The sequence below is a fragment of the Pelecanus crispus genome, chromosome 3 (genome assembly GCF_030463565.1).
Source record: "Pelecanus crispus isolate bPelCri1 chromosome 3, bPelCri1.pri, whole genome shotgun sequence".
NCBI classification, from domain to species: Eukaryota; Metazoa; Chordata; class Aves; order Pelecaniformes; family Pelecanidae; genus Pelecanus; species Pelecanus crispus.
Window position 1 is genome coordinate 48994760 of NC_134645.1, and position 25716 is coordinate 49020475.

The 25716-nt window shown below is 37.4% G+C and overlaps 1 protein-coding gene across 1 annotated transcript in view; it reads right to left on the reverse strand.

The window, feature by feature from the left end:
- The window catches only part of CRIM1 (cysteine rich transmembrane BMP regulator 1), a 187729-nt gene that overhangs the window by 39513 nt on the left and 122500 nt on the right, over positions 1-25716 (reverse strand). The window contains exons 6-8 of the mRNA XM_075708174.1: positions 23191-23373; positions 17825-18022; positions 1013-1141 (exon numbers count right to left, since the gene is read on the reverse strand). Of these exons, the coding sequence (XP_075564289.1) occupies positions 1013-1141; positions 17825-18022; positions 23191-23373 (510 nt within the window). The remainder of the gene's footprint in view (positions 1-1012; positions 1142-17824; positions 18023-23190; positions 23374-25716) is intronic.

Genomic DNA, 25716 nt, shown 5'->3' on the forward strand with positions numbered 1-25716 from the left:
TAAAACTCTTTAGTTTGTATCAATTAGGAGTTTTATTTTGACCATTTCTACTGGGGACCCCTAAAATAGTCATATTGGTTTAGAAAGTGGCTGAGAACGGGCAGACTGAAATCAAAAGAAGAGGAACGGAGTAATACTTTAGTTGTGAAAGCCTCAGAGCTACAAGAAAGCTGCAGGACTATAACAAAATCACAAAGAGAGTTTAAACTCACTCCTAGGCTGGGCTGGCAGCCAGAGTGATGCATCCTGCAGCTGAGACTAGTACTGCACAGGTGTCCTTTGTTGGGCAATTCCACCAACCAATCCGACCTTGCTTTATATTTCAGCTGTAAACACCAAATTCTTAAGGAAACACATACAGAAAATACATTTTTGCTGCTTCACTGATACACACAAAGTTCTCACAAGGCACAGTGATTTTCCTTGGGGAAGAAATAGATGTTAAAGCCTGCATAAATCCTAATTAAAGTATTACACACATATAATATAAATATAAGAACATGTAATAGAAATAAAATTATATACTGATACGTTTGTATATACACAAACCATCCCTCCAGGCATATAATTTTCAAACATTTGTCCTCAAAACCTAAGTTTTGAGGGAAAAAAAGCTAAGTTGAAAACAGGCTATTTAGCAACAGGAGTTTCTGAAGTGCACAAACCTAGATGCTCTTAAACTCTTTACATACACAGAGGAAAATGAAATGTGGAAGTCTTATCAGCCTTCTCAAAGTCTGAATGAATATTAAGTCCCAAATTATTACCTTTTCTACCTAGCTGTTAATTTTCACCTGAAGTCAGACATTTTGTGTTTTCCTTCAAACACATTTTAAGCAAGCAAACAAGCTATGCCAGAAATCAGGAACCGATTTCAAGACGAACAACTATAAAGTACACGTGTACTAACACAACATATAATCAACATCATGAATGGAAAAACCAGCATACTAGTGTTTTCACATACAGCTTGATATAAAAGTTAGAAGCCACTGTATTTCTGCATACTCACTAGTTTTGCACTGACAAATGCGGCAACCATTTTGGTCCAGTTTGAAACTATAGATACAGTCTTTTTCAGTCAAAGTGCAGTTCACCAAAATCTCACAGGTGGGTGGACCTATTGTGATGTATGTTGGTTCTGAGGGTAAGAAAAAATAAAAAAAATAAATTTGAGATTACTTGAGTATTTTAATTAAATTCACAAAAAGCCATATACAATGCAACAGTGAAGAGAATAATTTTTAATTTTGCTTCTGATTAATGAACATTCTTGGTACTTCTGAAACAATTCAAGAAACACGCTTTGTTTTGAAGTGATGTACACTCATCCCAAACAGTATAAAGCTGCATAAAATTTTTGAAATATTGAAACAGGAAAAAATACTACTTTTTTTGTTCACTATGAAATCAGCTTTCCTGCATATGCAGTTTAAAACTGAATGTAAAATACTTATTTTGCCCCCTTTTCTCCAAAAGTATTTCATTGAAACTTCATACAGATTTTTTTACTTTAGAAACCGACCAGAATTTTCTCCAAAGCTCAGTTGATTGATACTACCAAGCTGCAAATCAAAGCATGTGACTCAGGAGATCAAAACTTTCTCTGTGTGAATAAGATCACTTCTGAAATTTAGAGTAGAAGAGACTCTGAATACCAAAAGGGAATGTAAGATACACTGTGTGTGAAAGATCTCTGAAAACCATTTAACATCTACTCATTGAAAACACAATTTCTTACACTATACACTTTGCAGTACCAGATAATGCCTTTTGAAGTTGAGGATATTATTGCCAACTATTAGGTAGTTATGAACAATATAATACTTACTTTTGGACACCATTTAAATATGTTGAAGTATGAAATTTGCTTTAATATATATGCTATCCAGAAATATTAATGTGCTTTAGTATACACTTTTTTTAAAATAAAATAATATCCAAGTACTTATGGAAAACAACAAGGAACCTCAACACTACCATCATAAAATGGGATACAGAAGGCATGAAACACCTATCTTTTCCTAAATGACTTTTTGCTCTGTGAGACTATTTTAGTCCATCTTGTATTTTTCATAGAACTCAAGCACTTAAGAACCAATGAATTTATACTTACGAGCATTATTAACATTAAACTAAGAATTCAGGAACACAAATTGCATGACTTCTAAAGAACTAACTGTGAGCTTTCGTCTTACTGTTTCAATTGTTTCAGTTTATCTTGTTCCTCTATCTCAAGAAATGAAGACTTAAAGGAAACGACATTTTAGAAAAATTCAATACATGAATTGATAAATTGTGAAAATATGGAGAAACGGTATACTAACCATCAGGGCAATAAACCATAATATGTTTTATACAGAATGCACATTTACATAGACTGGAGGTGGCCACATCTTGCTATCTCTCATCCTCAATCCAAATACATTGAAAGGCAGATTTTGTCATCCTTAAAGGCAGCTAGTCTTTACTCTCAGACTGAGGTCAAAATACTACTCAACACTGATTAAGTTTTTAGAACTATATACTGTTAACCAAAATGCAAATTTCTGTGCCTACTGGCTCCATGTCCAGCAGGTAGCTTTTGCCCCCATGCCTTCCAGTCAAGTGAAAGTCATCCCATTATAAGAATGTGCTTTTCTGCTTTCACTGTCTTTCACAATTTTCAGCTTTCATAGCTTCTCCCCAGCCCTAGTCTTCCCTTCACAACAGTTTATACAGCAGATGAACATTTTTAATCCTTTTTAAATTAGGTCAGCCAAGTACAGAGTTTGGAGGGAAAAACCGCATAAAAGGCACTACAGTGAAGTTAGATGACTTCCAACTTCTATCTTGGAGGTCATGGTTCAGATTCCTCACTTTGCTGAAAGTTTCGAAGTAACATTCAAATTCCATTGCCTGTGTAATTTTTGTAGGAAGAGTAGCTATACACACTATACATATATAAAATACCACCAACAGCTTTGTTCAAATGCAAGCTGGAAATTTGGACAATGGCATCTGTGTGTCTGTAGAACCCCCAAAGCACTTCTAACTGAAATTAAAACTTCTACAGAATTTTTTTCCTCTAAGAGTTTAATACAGATTACTAGGTTGTGGGTCAAATAAAAGATTTTAAAAATTTCTGTAAATTACTCATTTCACAGCTCTGAGTTTGCACATGTAGTATGGAAGAGTAGCCATAATAGGCAATGTATTTCAGAATCCACAGATTCCCAAACTAGACTTCTTTTAATCTCAGTGAACATTTCGTATTTGTTTTCAAGTTCATTCAGTAAACTGACTAAATCACATTCATGCCTAATATCTAAAATTTGCAACTTCAGCAAACCATTAGTTTAGCGATTGAGCACATAGTGATATATATCAATAATATAATACATTCCAGAAACTCCATTAATGAATTCCATCTGTTTAGTACTCAGAATATATAAACTAGCTTTGCAAACAAACTGATTTTTAGCATCTGGTGCCTATTCTGAAAACCTCCTCTCCTACCTCACTGCATTCTCTACCCAAAATACCCTAAACATGAAGAAGGCCAGAATACAGCAGCTACCCTGAAGCTACATTCAGGTTACTGGCCAGTCAGCCCAAACCCTACACTTCAAATGACAAAGAAGCCACAGTAATGCTTATACTCACTGGTAATTAAAACCACTACAGATCATATGAATCATTAATGCTACCCAAAGCAAAGTTCATAGACAGTAACGCAAGCTGGAGAACTGAAGGAGACTACAGGTTTACCATCTGACTGTAGAACAGTTAGGTAAAAATATGTAGTTAGAAACCCACAAAAACTCTCTGAAGGCTGAAATGGAGTTTAGTATTCATCGATCCACTTGGGTGTAAACTAAACCTAGAGAGAAACAGGATTGTGGTCCACCACCCCATCACTGAAGTTCACCCCTCAAGATAACTTCTCTTCATTTGCAGGTATAATTTAGTATCTAGGAAAAAAACCCAGCAGATCTTTGTTGTATATTTTTCGTGGTGATTTTTCAGAGCTATACTTCTGTGTTTTGATGCTCTTGTGTTGTGGACACACAGACACAACAATTTTTTGTCCCCTTAATACATCCAGTAATGTGGTATTTCTTACAAGGGACAAAATTAAACTGTCATTACATTAATTTGAAAGGTTTTTGTTAGTCCTCTATTTGTTGTGTTTTACTATTCCGTTACCTCCCACTTTTGTGTCTACTCTCAGCATCCTCAGTGTTTCCAGACAAGCTTACAAATGTGTTTTTTCTCCCTTCTGTCCCTGAAGGTAAGCCCTGAGATACAGTAATTTTATATGCATGCCTGCTCCTCAATAAGCTGCAAACAGAGGACAAAAGAAATAATTTCATTCCCTACCCCCACATGTGCAAAAATGCAGCCAGAAAAAAAAAAAATACTGGCCCTTTTCACTTCGCTAGACAAGACTCAACAAATAAAGCCAGCTCTGCTCTGCCAGGCTTCTGGCTATTTGAATAGGCAAGCAGGAGCTAAGCTTGAAAAAGCATCTACCACCGCATGATCTGAGCTAGGCTTTCACTGCTGCTCTTGGTAGAAACGGCAGAAGAAAGATCCAGTGCACCAATGCACAGACAATGGGTGGGAAAAACGGGCACTGTTTCTGTCTGCATGCTTTACAACAATAAAAATATACCGTAGAAAGAGAGGAGAAGAAGAAAATAAAGAGAAGGGGATTGAAGACAGTTTGGATGAAAACAATGGATTTTTTAAATAGAGCACAGATTTTGCTGATGTCAAGTGCTTATAGATAAGGTTAAATGCAGATTTCTGTTAAAACATCTTGCTTCCATATCCTCTCTCTGAGCCTGATACTTTCTATGCTGAACTTTAGTGCAGAGGATTATTAATTTGCCTGCTGGGAGGGGTTGATAAAAACCTTTGAATTAATTTTTTACACTGCCATTTACTTAAAAATAACTTCAAAAATTCTGAAATCCACAGTGGATATTTCAGCCACTGGTGGTCTATCAGTCTGACTGGTCCCCCTGAAAAGTATTATGGTATGTGATCAAAACCGTGAATCTTGTTCATCCCAGCTTGAAATCAAACTGTGCATTTACTGGGAAAGAAAGAAAGACGGTGACATCCAAGTAATGCCTGGAGCTGGCTTTGTCCTTACAGAGCCCACATTAGCAATACCAACATAAAAACTGGAGCATCGCAAAAAAAAAAAAAAAAAAAAATGGTGGCAAGGTAGAATAAGACCATATTTTCACTGATATTTTTCTATCCAGGATACTTTTGTAATAGGAACAAACCCAATCGCCAGGCCCCTCTTTTCTGCTATTTTCTGGGTTTTGAGACCTCCCACTTCTCCTATGAGTGATGTGACATAGCTTGTATTACAAAGAGCAGATGTTTTCTTCTGTTAAAAAAGTGAAATACCATATATATACACACACACAAGAACACAGGATGGTTGACCTGGTCTAGTACTGTGCCTCATACACAGATCTTGTTATACTTAGATAGGTTGTAAGGTATTAAGATAATGCTCAGCTGAAGTATTCAGAAATGGAGAGAAACTGATGCACCCATGTTTCAGTGAGAGCAGAGGAAAAAGAGTTTCTTAGAATTAGAATTTTATTATACACACAGTTTGATCAATTGAAGTTATCAAAAAGAAGAGAAAGAAAACTAAAATTCACCCTTGATTGCTGAAGCCCTGAAAAAAAAAAAAAAGAAACCAAACAAAAAAAAATCAGAGACAGTTTATTGCAATCTTGTTGACTTCTACTGTTTATCTGAATATTAAAAATGAATGATTCACTGAAGATTTCCTGTTTCCTTCTAACCTTGGAGGAGATTCCATTTACATAATTCTTTAGTTAATTTTAAAGAGAACTAAAAAAAAAAAAAATCCCCCTGAAGGCTGGTACCAGAATGAAAAATTATACCCATCTTCTTATCATACCTTTAGTTGCTTAAAATCTGAACTCTGTCCCTTGAATTCATACCAGAAAACAAAGAGTGATTGCACTTTGTACTACTGCAAAGCCGCATGTATTGTGAGAGCACCAAGCGTTTCGTTTTGGTTTGTGTGAAGGACAAGAGGGACCTGCAGGAGCACAGCCTGCAGGTGCAGGGACATGATGCTTCCTCTCTAACACCTGCGAACCCACAGCTGGAGTCGCGTCCAGCTTTGGGCTCCTCGGTAGAAGAGAGACACTGACACACCTGAGAGAGTACAGCACAGGCCACCACGCTGGTCAGGGGCTGGAGCAGGTGGTGTGCAACAAGACGCTGAGAGACCAGGGCTTGTTCAGCCTGGAGAAGGAGGGCGAGGGGAGCACCCTACTGCTGTCTACCACTACCTAATGGGAGGGTACAAAGACAACAAGGCCTGGCTCATCTTGGAGGTGCTCCAGGCTAGGACGAGAGGCAAAGAACACAAGCGTGAACATGGGAAATTACAACTGGGCAAAAGTTGTTTTGTTCTTTCCCTTAAACCACATGGGTGGTCAAACTATGACAGAGTCCTACAAGAGGTTGTGCGATCTCCATCCTTCAAAATACTCAAAACTTAATTGGGACAAGGCCCTGAGATCCTCCTCTCACTGGACCTACTCTGAGCAGGAGGCAGGACTAGAAAAACTCTGGTGGTCCTTTCCAACTTGCATGACTCTATGAGTATCACTTTCACACAAACTGAAGACATTTCCAGGGAAAGCAGCAACATCCTTGATGGATGCTAATCAGGGAACTGAAATTCAAAGATAAACTTTTCAATTTCTGATGATTTCTGTATGCTTTTGCCAAGTACTGATTACCTTCCTTCTGCAATAAAAGTACACATTTGCCTCATACCATCTCTCTGAAATCTACTTAATGACTTAAAGAGTAGTTTTTTATTCAAGAAGCAAAATTTCTTCCAGGCAGTTCAACAGTCATCCTCTCTGAAGTGTTATTTAGCGACAGCCACAACCACCTTTAATCAGTCTCATTTTTTGTCCCCATTTAAGTTCATATATTGCCCATGCTTCACCTCTTGGAAGGTATTTTTACTATTATTATTATTATTATATTTTTTACATGAAAAACACTTAAAAAAGGCGCTTTGCTTTGTTTCATTTGGAATGCAATATTTTAACTCAAAACAGGTTTTCTTTCACACTTGCAGTAATACCACGTGTGGGAAATACCTACTCAGGCTTTTACAAAATTGGTTTTAAGCAGGGAAGTAACTATTGAGTTCTAAGTTTTTTTCTTCTGCACATTGTTAAACATATGCCCTTGTTTCAGCTGGGATAGAGTTAATTTTCTTCCTAGCAGCAGGCATAGTGCTGTGTTTTGGATTTAGTATGAGAAGAATGCTGATAACACACTGATGTTTTAGTTGTTGCTAAGTACTGCTTATGCTAGTCAGGGACTTTTCAGCTTCCCATGCTCTGCCAGGTGCACAAGAAACTGGGAGGGGGCACAGCCAGAAGAGTTGATCCAAACTGCCCAAAGGGCTATTCCATACCATATGACGTCATGCTCAGTATATAAACTGGGGGGGGTTGGCCGGGGAGCAGCAATCGCTGCTCGGGAACTGTCTGGGTATCGGTCGGCGGGTGGTGAGCAATTGCATTGTGCATCACTTGCTTTGTATATTATTATTGTTATTATCCTTATTATATTGTTAGTATTATCATTACCATTTTACTTTATTTCAATTATTAAACTGTTCTTATCTCAACCCAGGAGTGTTTCTCACTCTTACTCCTCCAATTCTCTCCCCCATCCCATCGGGGTAGGGGGAGTGAGTGAGTGGCTGCGTGGTGCTTAGTTGCTGGCTGGGGCTAAACCACGACAACATAACATTTTTAAACAGAAATTAATTTAAAAATAAATAGGGAACTTCTACAGCTGCTTCTAATCAACTGTTAGAAATCTAGACCATCATGTATCTTAACCCGAAAGTACTAGAAATGTAAAGGGACAGGTATTTTACACTACTCAATCATTCCAGTTTTTAATTCCACTTGTAAATGTTGGCCTGTCAATACAGAAGGGGGAAAAAAGCTTTCCCTATTATAATAAAATTACTGTATTTTTCCTTGCCATAAAAGTATGACAAAAGTATGCAAACACCTGGGTTCAGACCCCAAAGCTGCAAGCATTTCATGTATGTATGCATGCATGTTTTTCTTGCCTTACTGGATTTTGATATATAAATTTATCTGTATTCATATAAAACCAGCATTTCCAGCCAACTTCACACTAACAAAGAGGTTTCAATGTGCATCACAGAAACACATTTCTTCATCAAAACTGCAAAATTGTAAGCTCTGTAATATATATCACTATATAGAAGTTGAAAATTATCTTTTGAGATCCTTCTTTGAATACCCAAACCACCATGGATTTCATCAATTCCATTGTAAGACTGCAAACTACTACACAAGTACTTATCTTTTATAAGGAATTTAGGAACAGAGGCCTTAAAAATTCATTGTCAAGCGAACAATTTTTACATTAATAGACATTAAGAAAAATATGTCCCTGGAATGCACCAAAATACTATTTTGTATTTTATTTGTATTTATTCAGTATTTGTACATTGACTATTACTGCCATGCTTAAAAGCAGTTTAAGATGTTTGTTTTCATAGTTACTTTATAAAATAAATACTGTATATTGTAATCAAGATATATTGAGGAATTATTTGGAGAATATTGCTCATGCAACTGGAAGATAAAGTCGCCAGTGATTTCTTCCCATGTATAAGAAAAACATTTTAAAAAAAACCTGCAAAAAAAAGCATGCAAAAAAGCATCTGTGCTTTTGAAAGGGTAAATTACAATCAAGATAGTCTCAACATACAAGTTCATACCAGCACATGAACTTTTCAAACATGCCAAAATAACTGTTGTGCAGCACAATGAAGCCACCAGGCCTAAAAATAATCCTAAACTTAAATGTGAAGACTATGTAGTCATAACTATAGAATAAGAAGTGGAATTGTATGCTTCACCGCTCAGTGCTACAACTCCCCAACCTCCTCTTTCATATTCCCATCCTGTTAATGTGAAGCAGTCTATAGTTTAACTAAAGACAGTCAGATAAAATAGATTAACAGATTAATTAATATTATTAAGAAACTGGAACATGGAAACACATTTTCAGTGTATAGCACAGGGAAGCTTTATATCCACCTGTGAGCACCACTATGTATAGTTCTCCCTACCTTTAGGCCAGCAGCACTGATCACAAAAAAAAAAAACCAAAACCCTTTTCAGTATAAATGGGAAACCAAATAAAATAATTTTAAGTTCTGCCCATTGATATTTCCAATGGGGTGGGGTTTTTTTGTTAGAAGGGACAACAATAAGAAACTTTGTACGAAGGTCTTATTGTGCTCAGCCACAAGCTCAAAAAATAACTCTCTGAAGTTTACACATTTAATTCACGATGATTTTTAACCCCAGAGAGAAGAACTCATATGAAATAGCATTGCATTTAGATCCTGCAGTGATTAGTCTTGGGATATTTGGAGAAAGTGTTAGCAATGTACAAAGAATAAGCTCAACAGAAGGGGATTCCAGAAAGCCCAATATCTCATTGGGAGCATGAAAGGAAAGCCTCTTCTGGGGAAGGAAGGAAAAATGAGTCAAAATCATGTTCTTCACATGGAGAAAGACCTCTAACATCGATAGTGAACATGGCTGTGTTTGAGGAAAGTGAAATAGCTCCCTCTTCTGTAGTATTTTATAACACAAACTATCTCTAAAAGAATTAAGATGTTCTGATCCTACGAAACCAGCACCAACCGACTTAAAGAAATACAGCATCAGTGCATTCAAGCATCTACTATAAAAATTTAAAGGAAAAAAAAAAAAGGCAAGTGAACAGCACGCTAACTTTCTACCTAATGCTTTACATGATAACTGGCTAAAAACTAGTCCTGAAGGGTGTGCTGCTCAACAGCCTTTCATTCGAGTCTGTGTACTTGTTTGAATTTTGTCTGTTGTCCAAAAAAGTTAACTGCAGCCTACTAAGCAGCAGCATGTGTGTTTACTTAAGCTTCCTGTAAAAACATTCATATCATTCCAAGAGTGACTAAATGTTTTCCATCCTCATAGTTTGCATTCCAGCCATCCCCGCCCCTCCAGTTCATTACATGAAAAATATCAGCCCTGGGCAAGAGAATTTCCTTCCTGGGTTTGAAGTATCTAATGCCTTGCAGGATTTTTTTTCCCAGCGTTTAGCTATCTGTGTTAACTATCAGCATTCAATAACTCAGCATCACATAACTATTTATAAAATGTATGTAAAGACTTAAGATGTGATAATTTTCTAATGTCACAAGTAACTCTGGAAATATTAGTGAATATATTTTCAGACTCATAGTTCAGTTTGGCAGGCTTTTGTTTCAAATTTTATTCATACTGTCAACCTGAAACTACTTAAATATGTATTTTTCCTCAAAAGTAACTATTATAATCCAAGATTATTTTTATCACAGCAAACTGAAGAAGCCTCCTATGAACCAAAGCTGCATGGGGAGGAGGGTGGTGGTGGTTCTTTTTTGCAGTGATGCAATCAAAGTACTCACAGACTTTCCTCTCCCAAGATGCAAAGTTAAATTCTTTTGTCTGTCATAATCAATTATTCCAGTTTTTGGTTTAACAGGCATGTATACCCTTCAAATGTATTTTAATGCTGATGAGACTTTTTTGACAATTTTAGGTGGAATGACACTAAGAAATAACCATCTTTATTAAAGCAGAATCAATTAAGCCTGCCTATCAAGAAATGTCCAAACAGGTAAGAAGGCCATTCAGTTATCATTATTAGGTGAAGATACAGCAAACGCACTAAATTAGTGTGCATCTGGGGCAAATCTATGAATGCTATAGGCATTGAAAAGAATTAATTAGAGGATCTATGAGGTTCTTTATAAGTGAGACATCCTTAGCTGCATTGATATATATTCATTAGGATTCTTTGGTTATTTATCCTTTCAGTAGTTTTCCACTGAACTTAACAATCCATCATTGAAAAATTAGGAAAAGGTTATTTTATACCAGTATTGTCTTCCTGACTTTCTTAAACTCGGAGAGACTTTCATTGGCAGTAGGTTTCATTACACCCTGGATTGTGTGGTTCAACAGCCTGAGCTGCCGTGTCTAAAACCACTGTACTAAATCACGATCTGGCAAATGTAAGCCTAATTCTCTACAGCACGGCGTTTGCATCCCTTAATTGACTTTGATGAAAAGGCTGGTTGAGAGCTACAGCGCTGCTGCTGAACAATAACCTATACTTCACGCTCTAAGGAGATCTCTGGGCCCAAATCCTGCACCGGTGAACGCTGCTCACTACCACTGACTTCATCCTGAATGAATCAAAATTTCTTTTCACTGGACTCTGCTGCCTGTTTTTACTTAATGAAGTGTTGGACATGCTAAAGGAACTGAACTGAATTACATCTCAGCTAGAGTTTGGAGCCCTTTATTGACGAAAATGTTAATTTCTTTTTGTAAAGATAAAGTGTCAGCCATAATGACAGCAAAGTAATGCGGGCCTTATTCATGAAAATCCTCCGAGGGGATTTTGTTTAACACTTAATTTCTCATTCACAGCTTATGCTGGCACCCTGCCACCTGTACCTGAAGGCTCTCACACAGAAGGACGTACTGCAAGATAACCAATTACTGCCTATCAGCGGACTGGGTTGCAGCTTTCCCTGTGAATAGCCTGAGCCTCTGGGAGATGCAAGGGAAGGGAAGTGAGCGTAGACTTTCCTAAGGGACATTTTTGGCACCAATGCCAGGGCTGAGCACTTGTATTTAATATCTTGTTAAAAAAAAAAAAACAACAGCACCACCGCCAAAAAACCCAAAACAAACAAAAAAAACCCACAAGAAACCACCAAACAAACAGGTATTGTCATACTATCCAACCCAATATTTACTTTCCGTGAACATGACTATCATTCCAATTTGCAGATGGCTGTCCACAGACACAAATGGTCTGAGGGGAAACTTGGTTATTTCTATCACTGTAGCTTGCTTGGTGTTATTCATAAGGTATTATATATTGAAACTAAATAGCTATTTTAAGCTCCAGTATTCACTTTTTTTTGTACAATTCATTAAAAATGGAATTGCTATTTAAACCACACCAATTTTATTTAGAAAATAAACAATTGTGAGCCCAACAGAGAAGCAAGCAGCTCTGTAAACAGCAGTATTAGCAGAAACCTGATTGCCAATGGATCTGGTTACCTCCAATGGGACAGGTGCACAGACCAGCTCCTGAGAAGAACCTCTGAGTCTAAAGAAGTGTGAGCGCGTACCAAAATTTTGCGGTCCCTTACAGCACTTGAAAAAGAACTTTCTCCCCTCGACCCAGCTGTCTGTTTTCATTAAACCTGTAGAAATGGGTTCTCTTTGAGATTTCCTCATACTGCAAGAAGCTATTGGCTCTAAAACTGTGTGGAAAGTACAGGGGTCCAGTATGATTACCTAAGCCTTGGCTCTTAATGAAGACAGTCTAGAAAACAAAGAAAGAAAAAACAGACTAAATAGATAAGAGATTAAACAAAGGCAAATCCCAAAGGACCAATATCATTACAGCAGCTATAGAAGCTATACAGAAGCATCCATCAGAAGCTTAAAACTAATTCTTTGTGTTGGATCCACAGAATGTGATGGGCCTGCTTTTCCCAGCTCTCACCAGTGAAAGGAGGTGCCTGCCTTGAAACGCTGCACTGACTGAAGAGCTTGAGTTTGGGGACAAGCTGATGAAGGAAGGTCCTCCCCCTCCACACTACACTGTCTCAATGTGCCTCTGTCTCTAGCCTCATGCCTTATCGCTAGCCTTTGCTTTCTGCCGCCTTCCCCCAGACACACTCGCCTCGAATTAGCCAGCCCCCTGCTCACACCTTGGGCTTTTATCTATACACCCTTTGTCCCAGCACAACCCACAGGCACTGCTGCGCTGCAAAACTGGCAAGAAGTGACAGGGGTGGACATACTGTAACAACAGGTCTTGCCAAAATGGTTTTGATCACTTCCATGTTTACTTAAAAAAGCCCAGCAGCTATATATTGGTGAGCCACAGCCATCACTTGCATAAACACTGAAAACTCCACATGAATTACTATTACTGCTTTCAGTTATGTATGCAATTTCCTGAGCGAATCTCCTTTCACTGAGGCTGAAAATACAAACTGCGATGCCCTGAATGCATCAAAAGGACAATCTTAGTCACGACATGCCACAGGAGGAGTTTTGTTTTCCTCAACAACTTTCTGCTTTCCTCTAAAGTACATCTTCCCTCTTGCAATTCAATTCCATTCTTTCTTGTCCTATCTTTTTCTTTGCAATAACCTTTTAGGCACTTGAAGACCAACACCTTCTCATTCCAACTTTACCATTTTCTCCTTAAGTTAAACCAACCTTATTTATTCAGTCTGTCTTCCTAGGACATGTTTTGCAAAGCTTGGACTGTGCTCATTGCTCTCATGCTGGCTCTTTCCAGCCTGCCTACATATGATCTCTTTCAGAAGAACAATGTCCAGAAAACCACCGAGGGCCTACTGTGTCAGCTAGGGACATACCCACCCATAGGAAAGAGAGCAAAAAGGATTACTTCAGGTCCTGCAAACTCTACTCTTGATCATCATTTCAGCATGGTATTTGCCTTCTCAAGGCTCTGTTAATCCACATTCAACTTCTGCTTTCCCTTTAATCACCAGACTTCTCCTGGAGAACTGCTATTTAACAATTACTCTGGTCAGGACTCATGAAGAATCTCCTCCAACTGTAGTGCATTGTATTTTCCCTTGTTGAATTTGGTCAACATTTTTCTGCCAACTCTCTGCTTTAAAACAAGCATACAAATTCATACTCCGCTCTCCAAGATGCTGGCTGCCCTTTTTGGCTTTGTTGTCTGTAGATAAAGTAAATTTTGCTTCGATCTGAGCTAGTGAATACATCAAACAGAGCTGGTCCCAGCACAGACACTAGTGGATACCAACTACAATGCAACCCAAGAAAGGCTGCCCACAGATTTGAAGACTAAATCCATATACAAACCCACTGTATTGGAGCACTACACCCATACATATCCCTGTCCTCCACACACCTACCCCATATTCCTGTCTCTTCCTCCCTGCCAATCTCCCCTGGGAGGTCCAGTGTAAAGCATCTCTAGCATCTCTCTCACTCTTCCCCTTTCACCAACAGCATGGGTAGACAAGATTCAAGTATGGAGGGGGTGAAGGGAGCTGAATAGTTACTCTCTTCTTCAAGTCCAGCAAACCGCAGACAAGCATTCAAAAAATTATACATTTCAAACCAAATTTGGCTGTTGAATCAACACTGGAATGTGTATCCTGTGGGCTACATACACACATACAGGATACACACTGTGGATATGCATACAGCAGCGTGTGAAGATGCATTAAAAATGGTTTACTGTGGAAAACTGATACAAATCAATTCTGTATGGTAATATTATATATCACAATTGCTACTCCTTGATCTCTAATTTAGAAAGCTGTGAACAGGTGTTTCTGTGTAGCTTCAGTCTCTACAAATCCTTGCACTCTGGTTTTCTCACTGCTGCAGTAAGAACACCAGGATTTTCTTCATCGGGGAGTGGGAATGGTCTACTTCAGTCCGAATTTACTATGTTCATAGGCTGAATACATTTGTGCACTGACATACCATGCTGGTATTTCAAGAACCTGTGTTCAGAGAATTTCTACTACATTGTATTTGATTCTCCGACCACAAAATTTTTAAGTATGTAATCCAAGAATAATTTTATCCTTACATAGCTGCAAGAATATAAATAATATATAATATTATATATAATATAAATAAACCATATATTATATATATTATATATATATAAAATATAAATAATTTATATACAATATAAATAATATCTGTTCTACGGGAACAGATATTTCCTTTCATTGAAACTGATTATAAACCAGCCAGGAAACACCTGAACTGGCAGAATTGTAGGTGCAGCAGCATTTACATGGAAGACAGAGCAGGGGAAGTCAGAAGTGACTATTACTAATAACCAATTAGTCTGGATGAGCTGCAGCCAGGCCAGATCCACACGCAGCTTTGATTAGAATTTGTCCATCAGTTTCATGTCCTACAAGTCCTACAAACCACTCTATTCTTCAACATTCAAACCAAAATAAATGATAGAAACATCTTTGACTAAATATTTTGTTTCACATACTAAAGAGCTAATATCTAACATGCTTACAGTAAGTTCACACAATTGAAGCTGGCTGCTGGCAGGCTGGATCTTTTTTACATGTAAACAGAAGTCTAATCAGAAATAAATGCATACTTAAAAAATAGTGATAAGCATATAAAGTCTCTGCCTTATTATTCTCAATGTGAGGCCTATATTTAAATGGAAGTATCGACTTGAATTGGTCTATCAGCAACTAAATTGACAAAAATAATAGTTTTCAACAGGCATCGGTCTTCTTCCTGCTTTAGAGCTGAAGCATAATTAGGATTCTAGCAGAAAAGTAATTGTTTCCTACATTCTGCACTAGTCCTAAAGAAGTGAAGTCATTCATGCAAAAAGTAAGACCTATAGCATAAGAAACGTAACATACAATACATGTAAGAGCAGAAAAGTAAAGTATATTCATGATGAGATCGTATAATACAACTTCAGAATTACTATACACAGTCATTTTAAACTGATCTACAAACAAAACATTATTTCACTATGGTAATATTCTCTATGGATTAAGCATTTTACAGCGTAAGTTGAGATATGAGTGAGAACCGGGAGCCATTCACAACAGAAGTGTAAAAAGAGGTATGTTTATCCTTACAATCACTAGTAAGATATCTCAAAATCACCTGCTAGGTTTACATTAATTTTGCCCATTTATTGAACATATCACTAAGTTACGCTGCTTTCGCCCTTGAATCCCTTTCCTGAATAACTTGCATGGTTGAAAATATGATACTATATATTAAAATTTAGGAAATCACTCAAAAGACCATTCAGTATTACCCACCTCCAGATGACACACTGAAAACCAGATGACTATAAGCGTACATCATACAACAGCTACCATGACAAACAAAATAACAAGTCAGATTATTTTCTGAGAAAATGTAATGAAGATGACACAAGAATCTCATTTAAATATTGACTCCAAGGTGCTACTGTGTCATTCTTGATCTATTTGACATAAATTGTATCATAAGTAAAATTAAACACCCCCCCAACAACAAGCCAACTTTCATGGACTTAAGCAGTTGCTAGCCACTTCATGCTATAGCACAGAATTACCTAACGTAGTCCAGACGAGCTAACTTGTGTCCTGAAAGCACTATAGAGGCATTAGTGTGGTACGTTAATGAAGCACCAGCTTGGCTGTGTTGCAACCTTTAGTAATGAACGATGGAAGCCTACGCACTACCCTGTGTTTGCTTCCCACAGTTCATCATAATTATCTCAGTCTCATACAGATTAAGCATTTAATCCAATTATCTCTCATCCATTTTCTCCAATCTGGACCAGGAAAACGGAGACATTTGTCTATCCTTCTCTCATTGGAGGAAAAAAAACCCTCAACATATTGAAAATACTTCCACCAACCCTCCTCCCTCTGTACTACCTTCCCAAGCTTGCTCACTTACATGCTAAATAATGAGGGGTGACAGCACATACTCTGGGATATCCATCATGAGGGGATCACTAGGGTTTAAAAGCAGTTAAAAAACCTGCTTCCTCATCGGAAAATCAACTCAGTGCAAGTAGCAACTCTGCAATTCACCAGCAGCTTTTATACACTATCAGACACCTTCATATCTTGTGATGTGAATTTTGGAATGAAAGAGCACCTGTAAGAAATCTTTATGTTCCTCAGATTTATCCTAAAAAGTAAGTATCCCAGTTAACTTGGATGGATACTGCAACCCAAGAAGGGCCCCAAGACACATGCAGTTACACAAAATTAATTTCATTCTATCAGAGATGGAACAGGAAAAACATAAGTGGTAGCTCACTGAGCACCCACAAGCGTTTGTACACTGTGAAGATGGCTCTGAAGACAGGTCTAGATTAGTCATTTCTAAACTTAGCAATCTGGTGGTTTTCATGATGAACAACTACTCATAAAAAGCAATTCTGAACGTACATACTTTTTTTTTTAAATTATTCTATATAATTTTTTTTTTTAATATATCAGTTTGCAAATCTTCACATCTCCATTGCCAGGCTGGGCAAGCATTGACCATGTAGTTAAAAACTCAGTCAGTTATACAAGACACATGTATTTCCACAAGGTAATGAAAACTGCATTTTAAACTCTAAAAATCAATCTATCTCCCAGATAACATCATCCTTTGTAAGTTTCACTGAAATAACGATGTTTTATTCATAGAACAATTATGTCCAATATCAAACTATATTGTGCAAAGAGATTCTTAGTTGTAACTAAATGACACTGATGAATAAGAAACCAGGAATAATCCAATTATCAGTAATACCACCCGATGAACATTTTGATCTTCTAACTTCTGCATTTATTAATAAGCTTTAGGCAAAACTAAGAGTAAAATTAGTGAACCACGCTGATCTCAAATGATCTCTTACTATATTCTTTTGGGCCAAAAGGTATCGCGTATTGCTACATACAGTTGTAGTTAAACCATGCTTATTTTTTCTGCCCTCACTAATTTATTCGGTGACAGGCAACGCTGTACCAGCTACTTCAATCCTCCGAAACTTTAAAGTAAACTAGGAATTACCTGGTAAGCAGCAGCCATGACATACTGAAGCATAATAGAGGAAATACCAATCTTACCTTCACAAACTGGGCAGCACTCCCCAGGGACTTTAACGGGATTTAGGCAGCTCTGCCCGCAGGCTGTTGCAACACAGTGTGGATCTCCGTTGATGCACTGGCAGAAAGTACAGTCGTCCTCTCGCCAGCGGTCTCCATGAGCTTGGATCTGACCATTGGCATAGCAGCCAGCAGGGTTATTTACTGGATAAACTGGGTCTGAAATGAGAGGAATTGCAAAAGAACAAGAAGTTTTATCCTCCCTTTTATGCCTAAACTTTATATATGAATAACTGCAATACCATGATTTTACATTATCTCGAAATGGTTAAGTGCAGCCACTATCAAAGCCTAAAAGAACCACACTGTGGTATACAGTGACAAAATAAGATAGGTAACAACTTAGATATTTCAATATTGAAATTTACTGTCCAAAAAGTTAAGTCAAATTATACTGAACATCCATAAATTCAAGTATTTTTAACTATTTCAACTCAAATTTTGTATGCAACAAGCAGACCTAGTATGGAAAATATATCTACAAATGGCTGGGTTGTGCTTTTCAAGAGGCTAAGTTTTTGGATTTTCTGATTTTGTTCTTCAAAAGAAAATGGATCTTGCATCTATTGATCCAGTTTTTGTACCAACTTAACAAATTCTGAGGGGAACTGAAAACACCTCAATGAACTGCTGGAATTACTCCTGCCAGCATCGCACCGCTATTTTATAGATGAGACCTCTGGCATATTTCCTGCTGGAACAAGGAGTCTGCCCTAAGCTACATATCATCACAGTTTTGGAGATATACTAGTTTTCCTGGACAGATTATCTAGCTCAGTTTTCAATTTTATTTCAGTTGGAACTTTTTACCCTTAAAAGCTACAAGGTCCATTTACCTGCCAGCAATCAAATTAAGACTCAGGTATTTACATAACGGAATTTTGGAGGATATACTTTATGTAAGATTTCTCCTCAGGTTTCATGCAAATAAATAATGCGACATGTATATGCTGATTCATGACTTGAAATAAAAGTGGCTTTTACCCTTCATAAAGAACATGTTTTACTCTTCAGAAATGCGATAAGTGACACTGACATTCATAGTAAAAATATACGCATTATGTGAATGTATGCAACTTATCATGGCAGCTAATAAAAAGATAACTGTTACACTCCAAAATTAAATATCTGAGAATGTACAGTAATCACGTCAAGTTTTCAAAGCAAACAATAATACAAGTTATATATTAAAGCAAATTCCATATATTAAAAAGAATAAACACAACTAAAAGAATCATTTTTAGCAGACACCGGATAGCAGACATCAAATAAGCACAAGTCATTTACCCACAAGTCAATTTTCAGAAAGTGTTAGGCTTGAAGGATTTGGGAGAAAAGAGATGTCCTATCTAAAGGGGGAAAAAAAAAAAAACCCAAAAAAACACGACTCTGAAGTTTCATCAATCCCCTTTGGAAGGAACGCAATCCATGAATCCATGTTAAGTACAGATAAAACCAGTAGCAGTGCTAATAGCTGTTGTCTTATTATAAGCCATTGTGTCAAGTTTATGACACTATCAAACCCTGAAGATTTGGAGTAAAACTGTGCACAACTTCTACCTCTACCTCGCATTCACTCCCATCCTGAATTTTGGTGATAGTCCCAATTTTAGCAAACTGGGTTAAGCCAACATAGAAACCAGGTGTTTGGGAAAATGAGACATTTAAAAATTAAGATGTTTCCGAATCTTTTAACTTAGCATCTTTTTTGTTTTAGGATTACCTTGCATCTGTAATTAACTATTTTGACCTAGCCAAAAAGAAATCAGAGACAAACAAATGAAGTTAATTTTAATCATTCAACTCATGTATAGGATTCTGATTGACACAGAAATACAGAGAAAGCACAGAAAAGCCATAAGACTCGTGTTATTTGCAGTAGTCTTTTATGTGAGTCAAAGCACAAAGTTCCCAGTACTCTTAAAAGGTCAGTAGTATTTAAAGCTATAAATTGAGCCCAGCAAATTACATTTCCTGATGCTGAGGAATCCTACAGGACTTTGAGAAAGAATTCTTCCTGGAGCTAAGGCAAGAAGGGCTTGTGCCTGTACTACACAATGCACAGGTAGTTTACCATTTCAAATTATTGCAGAAAAGAAGAAAGCATTATATTTCTTTATATTTCTATCATCAAGAAAACATCAATAGGAGAAAATTAATCACCTTGAAGATCAGTCATAAAATAATCAAATAGAAAGAGAACAGGGAGAAAAAAATGCCAGCTCTTCACCAACTAGAAAAGCATGAATGGGCAGGCTGTTAAGTATACATCATGCCCATTTAAAAGACTTACCTTGTCAATTTAAGTGTCACTTAACATAACCCAAGTTATTAAGAAAGCAATCAGCGCTTTCTTTCTTCTTTTTAAATATTTAAAAGAACCAGGAAAATAAACAACATATATCTTACTATCCAATCTTTCAGAAGTGAGAAATCAGACTTCCTTGATCACAGAATCATAGAATGCTTTGGGTTGGAAGGGACCTTCAGAGGTCATCTAGTCCAACCCCCCTGCAATGAGCAGGGACAACTTCAACTAGATCAGGTTGCTCAGCCCTGTCCAACCTGACCTTCAATGTTGCCAGGGATGGGGCATCTACCACCTCTCTGGGCAACCTGTGCCAGTGTTTCACCATCCTCACTGTAAAAAATTCCTTCCTTACAGCCAGTCTAAATTTACCTTTTCTTTAGTTTAAAACCATTATGTCTTGGTCCTATCGCAACAGGCCCTGCTAAAAAGTTTGTCCCCATCTTTCTTATAAGCTCCCTTTAAGTACTGAAAGGCCGCAATAAGGTCTCCTCGCAGCCTTCTCTTTTCCAGGCTGAAAAAACCCAACTCTCTCAGCCTTTCCTCATAGGAGAGGTGCTCCACCCCTTTGAACATTTTTGTGGCCCTCTTCTGGACCCGATCCAACAGGTCCATGTCTTTCTTGTGCTGAGGGCTCCAGAGCTCGACACACTACTCCAGGCGGGGTCTCACCACAGCGGAGCAGAGGGGCAGAATCACCGCCCTTGACCTGCTGGCTTGATTTAGTGCTACAAGCCCTATCAGAAAAGCACACAACAAAAAACAAGCAAGTCAAACAGCACCAGATGATTTGATAAAAGACCCTGCAACTTGGCATCTCAGTCAGCCGAGCAGAAATTAAATCACAGCCATTGCTTGAAGAAGATTGTACTCAATAATTATAAGTCATTATCCATTTTATTCTATCTACTAAGGACCCCATTTTATTCTATCTACTAAGGACCTGTCTTAAGAATACATTTGCATTGCAGGCCTAATACATGCAAACTCATCAAACCCAAAATGAAACATTAACAGGTTTTCTTGGTAGTCTGATTCAAAGGTTGCAAAAATGGAAAAATCAAATTTTAACACTATATGATGATATGGCAGAATAATTTATTGCTAAATCATAAGACAGTTGAGTATTTAAATCACCAAAGAGGATGAAGGACATATCTAGAACTCTAAGTCCAATGTGGAAAATCAGCATCCACATCTGAGTATGACAGAGCTGCTATAGAGAGCCCAGATATAGCAGATATATAGATACATTGCTTATGTATCTATATACATTCTCAGAATGATTTCATAATGCCAAATCTCAGAATATTCACATACGTGAAAGAATAGTAATTATAGGAAAAAACCCAACAGATTTCAAATATAGCAATTTCTTCAGGAGTGGGTCTGCACTTCCTCAGGAAGGGTTTCACCTCATCAGACATGCCTTTTCTGTCTGTCATTTTTTTTTTTTTCAATCTGTCATTTCACTTTTTCAATCTGTCATTAAATGATGGTATAGCACTGAATCTTTTTTTTCTCCCCACAGTTTGAAGGCTCTTAATAGCATAGGCACAACTCTACTAGGAAAGACCAAGAAGTCTAGCATCCTGTCTCCAACTATAGTCAATAATGAATTTCTAGACCAGATTTTAAACACAGGGAAAACATGGACTGGTATCTCTTTAGAATACTTAAGCCTACAGCATTTGTATGTCAACTTCTCTGCATGTGAACACCATGTATCAACCTATCTGATATGAACCGATACACTAAAATACATAAAAATACAAATACTCTTTAAAGAATGACTCCTGACTTCCTACCTTACCCACCCTGGTATTTCATCATCCAGATTTTGTTTTTTTTTTTAAATCTCTGAAGAAGTTTTCAGTAGTTTATAACAAAACAAGCCACCAAAACAGTATCCTTCACTAGATCCTGTGCTGACTGACAAGGTCCAACTCTTATAGCTGCCTCTTTCAGACTCATTTTTACGAGGCTCTTTACTTTCATAATTCTCTGTTTGGAATAAAGCACAACTATAATGGACCATTTGGCTTATTTGCTCCTGCAAGGAACTACAGGAATACTGAAATTAAGTACACTACAAAGTGTCTGAAAGTGACATTAATAATTAGATTCCTATCCTCTTAGGAGGAGATTTGAGATTTCCAGCTTATTTTGCATACTGGGAAGTCATTCCTAAATTCACATTTAAACAGGGACCAGGAGCGCTTCACAGGCCTTTGTCTATGTTGTGGCCATAACCTGACCCCCACTGGGGCAAGACCCAAGAGCAGAGCACGAGTCCCATCTCCCTTCTGCTGGAATCTTGCTTGTATTCTGGCAGAAGATGAGTCAAATATTTTCTAGCATAAGCAAGAGGGTCAACATGAAATTTCCCACAGAATCCTTTTTAGGATGACTGCAGGCCTAGCAACCAGAGGAGAAGGCTGTCGAATAGGGCAAAGGAGGAAGAGAAAAACATTGAAATCAGATTAGTGCCCTGTTTCATTGCCATAATTGTAGAGAAGAGAAGGTGTATGCATTGCTCTCTAGCTGAAATGAACAAGACTGGAAGAAGCAGGCTGCAAAGCAATGGAAATGTGTCTTAGGGCCACCACTGCTGCTTTGGAGAAGCCTGTCTAAATACCTGGTGCAGAAATTAGGAACAGTTTCCTACATCCTTTGGGAAGAAGGCCCCCCAAGAAGTACTGCACACTTGACCATGTCTGAGGAAGTTCCAATGCAGAAGGGAAAGGAAACCCAAACAGCTCTACATAAAAAGGGCAGAGTGTCAACATCAGAGAAGCACTGCAAAAAAAAAGACAGCACGCTCAGACACAGCAAAAATGTAGAAATACACTGAATTAAGGAGGAATCTGCAAACTTTAGAAGAACAAAATAAAGCACTTGTTTGCTTATTTGTATTGAAAGAGCAAATTAAAAAAGCAACAGAATTAATAAGCAAATAGGGATGATCTTAAAGGTCTTTTCCAACCTAAACGATTCTATGATTAAAAAGATACTGTACCTTCACACACTGGGCAGCACTCTCCTTCTGGCACATAGTACCTGTCGCAGTGTAGCTCACCACACTGGGCAGAGAAACAGATAGAGACTCCACCTTGGCATCGACAGAAACGACAGGCATCCATTCGAAATATGTCTCCATCATAATATTCCATGCTGTTAAATATGCAAGTTGGCTTCACTTCTGAAAGAAGGAGGAGGAAAGAATAATTTATTTTACAGATATTGATAAATGGGAAATATTTAAACTCATGTTGCTACTGACAAAAACAGATATAAAGAGACAGCTGATTCTTCTTTCATTTTTTAAACTCAAATATGATTTTTTAAAAGAACATGGTATATTTTATTGTCTGTTTCAACAATGGAAGAAAATAAAATGCTATTCAAAATAACTTTCAGAGCAATTATTTACAATTAAAAGTATCCATGTTAAAAATTAAAATACTGAAGGAAGGTTAAGGCACTGTTATTTCTTCATAGGTGTTAAATATTTCTCATTCTGCATGAGCCAGAAGCTACTTCAAATTTTAGCACATGAAGCAATAGATTCTTCTGTTTTAAGAGAGTTTCTGATACTTCTTAAGCCTAATCTTCCTTTCTGCAGGACTCAGTACACAGGTGGATAAATTGCACTAAAGCTGCTCAATCCATAGGGGTATGTTTTAAATAAAAAAAAAAAAAAACCAAACATATTTTGTGACTGCATGATCTGTTATGCAGAACTGAATTGTTCTCAGTTCAGGCAGCCTGGAGCTGTACTTGTCAGCTCACATCTATACTCCCCACAGAAAATAACCTCAATTGTAGTAAATATTTATGTGATCACTTTAGTGTTTCAAAAACGCAAGACTATTTCTTTTATGCCTCCATCTACAGAAGAGCCCTAACATATGATTAAATCCAAGCTTCATGGGAAACTAAAAGCCTCTGAAAATTCCGAAGTATTTTGGGAAGGACATTGCCTATTGACTTCGTTAGCGTTTTTTAAAAAAAAGTTTTAACCACCTTTTATCATATAAATATCATGAATACATCATAAGGTCTCCTTAGGACTTTTGACCTTGCAATTACTGCACACATATGATCTTCCCTCCACCACCTACTGCCAGCAGAGCATAATCTGTTCAACCAGGCTGACACACACACAACACTGTGCAGCTCCACAGCCCAGGGCTGAATCATGACTCAAAACGATACAGAAGAAACACTCCAAATTTACGTTCAACTATAATACACCACAGTAGTCATTAGGAAATCACGACTTCACAGTTTCATCGTTACATTACTCAGTGACTTAAGCCTCCTCCCTCTTCGCCGCTTCAGAATAAACTTTTTGGTCTTCTATGACACTAACCCAAGATACCGGAAAACAGCTACCTAAAGTAAAAGAGCATCTAGTAAATAGATATATTTTTTCAGAAGCTACCAATCTAGCAGTCTTAAAAGCCAAAGGCTCTGCAAACAGGAAGCTATTTATGTCAGCAACAAAGTCAAAATTAAAAACATTACCAAACTGTAGATAAACTCATCACATTTCATTACATCTGAACTAAACATAGCAAAGGAAAGAAAGGACAATTGCCTATGTTGCCGATTTCTGTAGGATACATGGAAAAGACTATTTATTTACTCACATGTGTAATGCCTAGCCACACAGGGCTCAAAACTGTGCCCACTTTGCAGTCAGGTGATTTTTCTTTTTTGGTTAGTGCTCAATCGCGCATGGGAGATGAAAAACATTTAAATAAAAAAATCAGGATTTGCAGATTCCTTTCCACCCATCCCAATCCTCTTACTTTTAGGGGCTAAAAACTTTTCATCTGAGTTGCTCTTGACAATGATACAGGTTTTCTTTAAAACGCTAAAGCATTTCAGGGACTCTAGTATTTCTTTCCACATATGCTTATATTGAGCTCCAGCCTTAAGTCATTTAATATGATTGTAAAGCATTAGAGTTGAAACTTGGAAGTATCCTGAGCAATGTTTGATTTTTATATGCCTGTTCTGTCTTCAAGGCATAATGTAGAAAGCAGCATTTAAAAAAAAAAAAAAAAAAAAAAAAGAGTAAGAGGAGGAAATACCACTGTGTCCGGGAAAACAGCTATGACCTCATTAGAAAGCAATTCACATAAACAAACACTTGAGACATATTTCAAGTTTATGTAGCTCAAGCTGTTAGTCTAAAAACCTTCTCAAAAAGGAAAAAGTGCCAACACAACTCAAAAGGCCTTTAATCCATTTGCTTCTGACTTCACTGTTTTGATTGCAGCTTTCCAGATTTTTTACTGATTTCCCCCCGCCCCAAACAGTAGATCTGAATTCCTGCCTAGTTAGAAATAGAAACATCATCTTCCATGAATTATCATTCATTTTTAAAATGTCCAAACAAGACCAAACAAGGAACTGTAAATCCTGAAAAGAAACGGTACGTTTTATTCCTACAATGAAAACCACCGTAGAATTTCACTATACATGTATTTTTACCATCCAGATTTATGGTAGCATATACATTCATACGAAACTA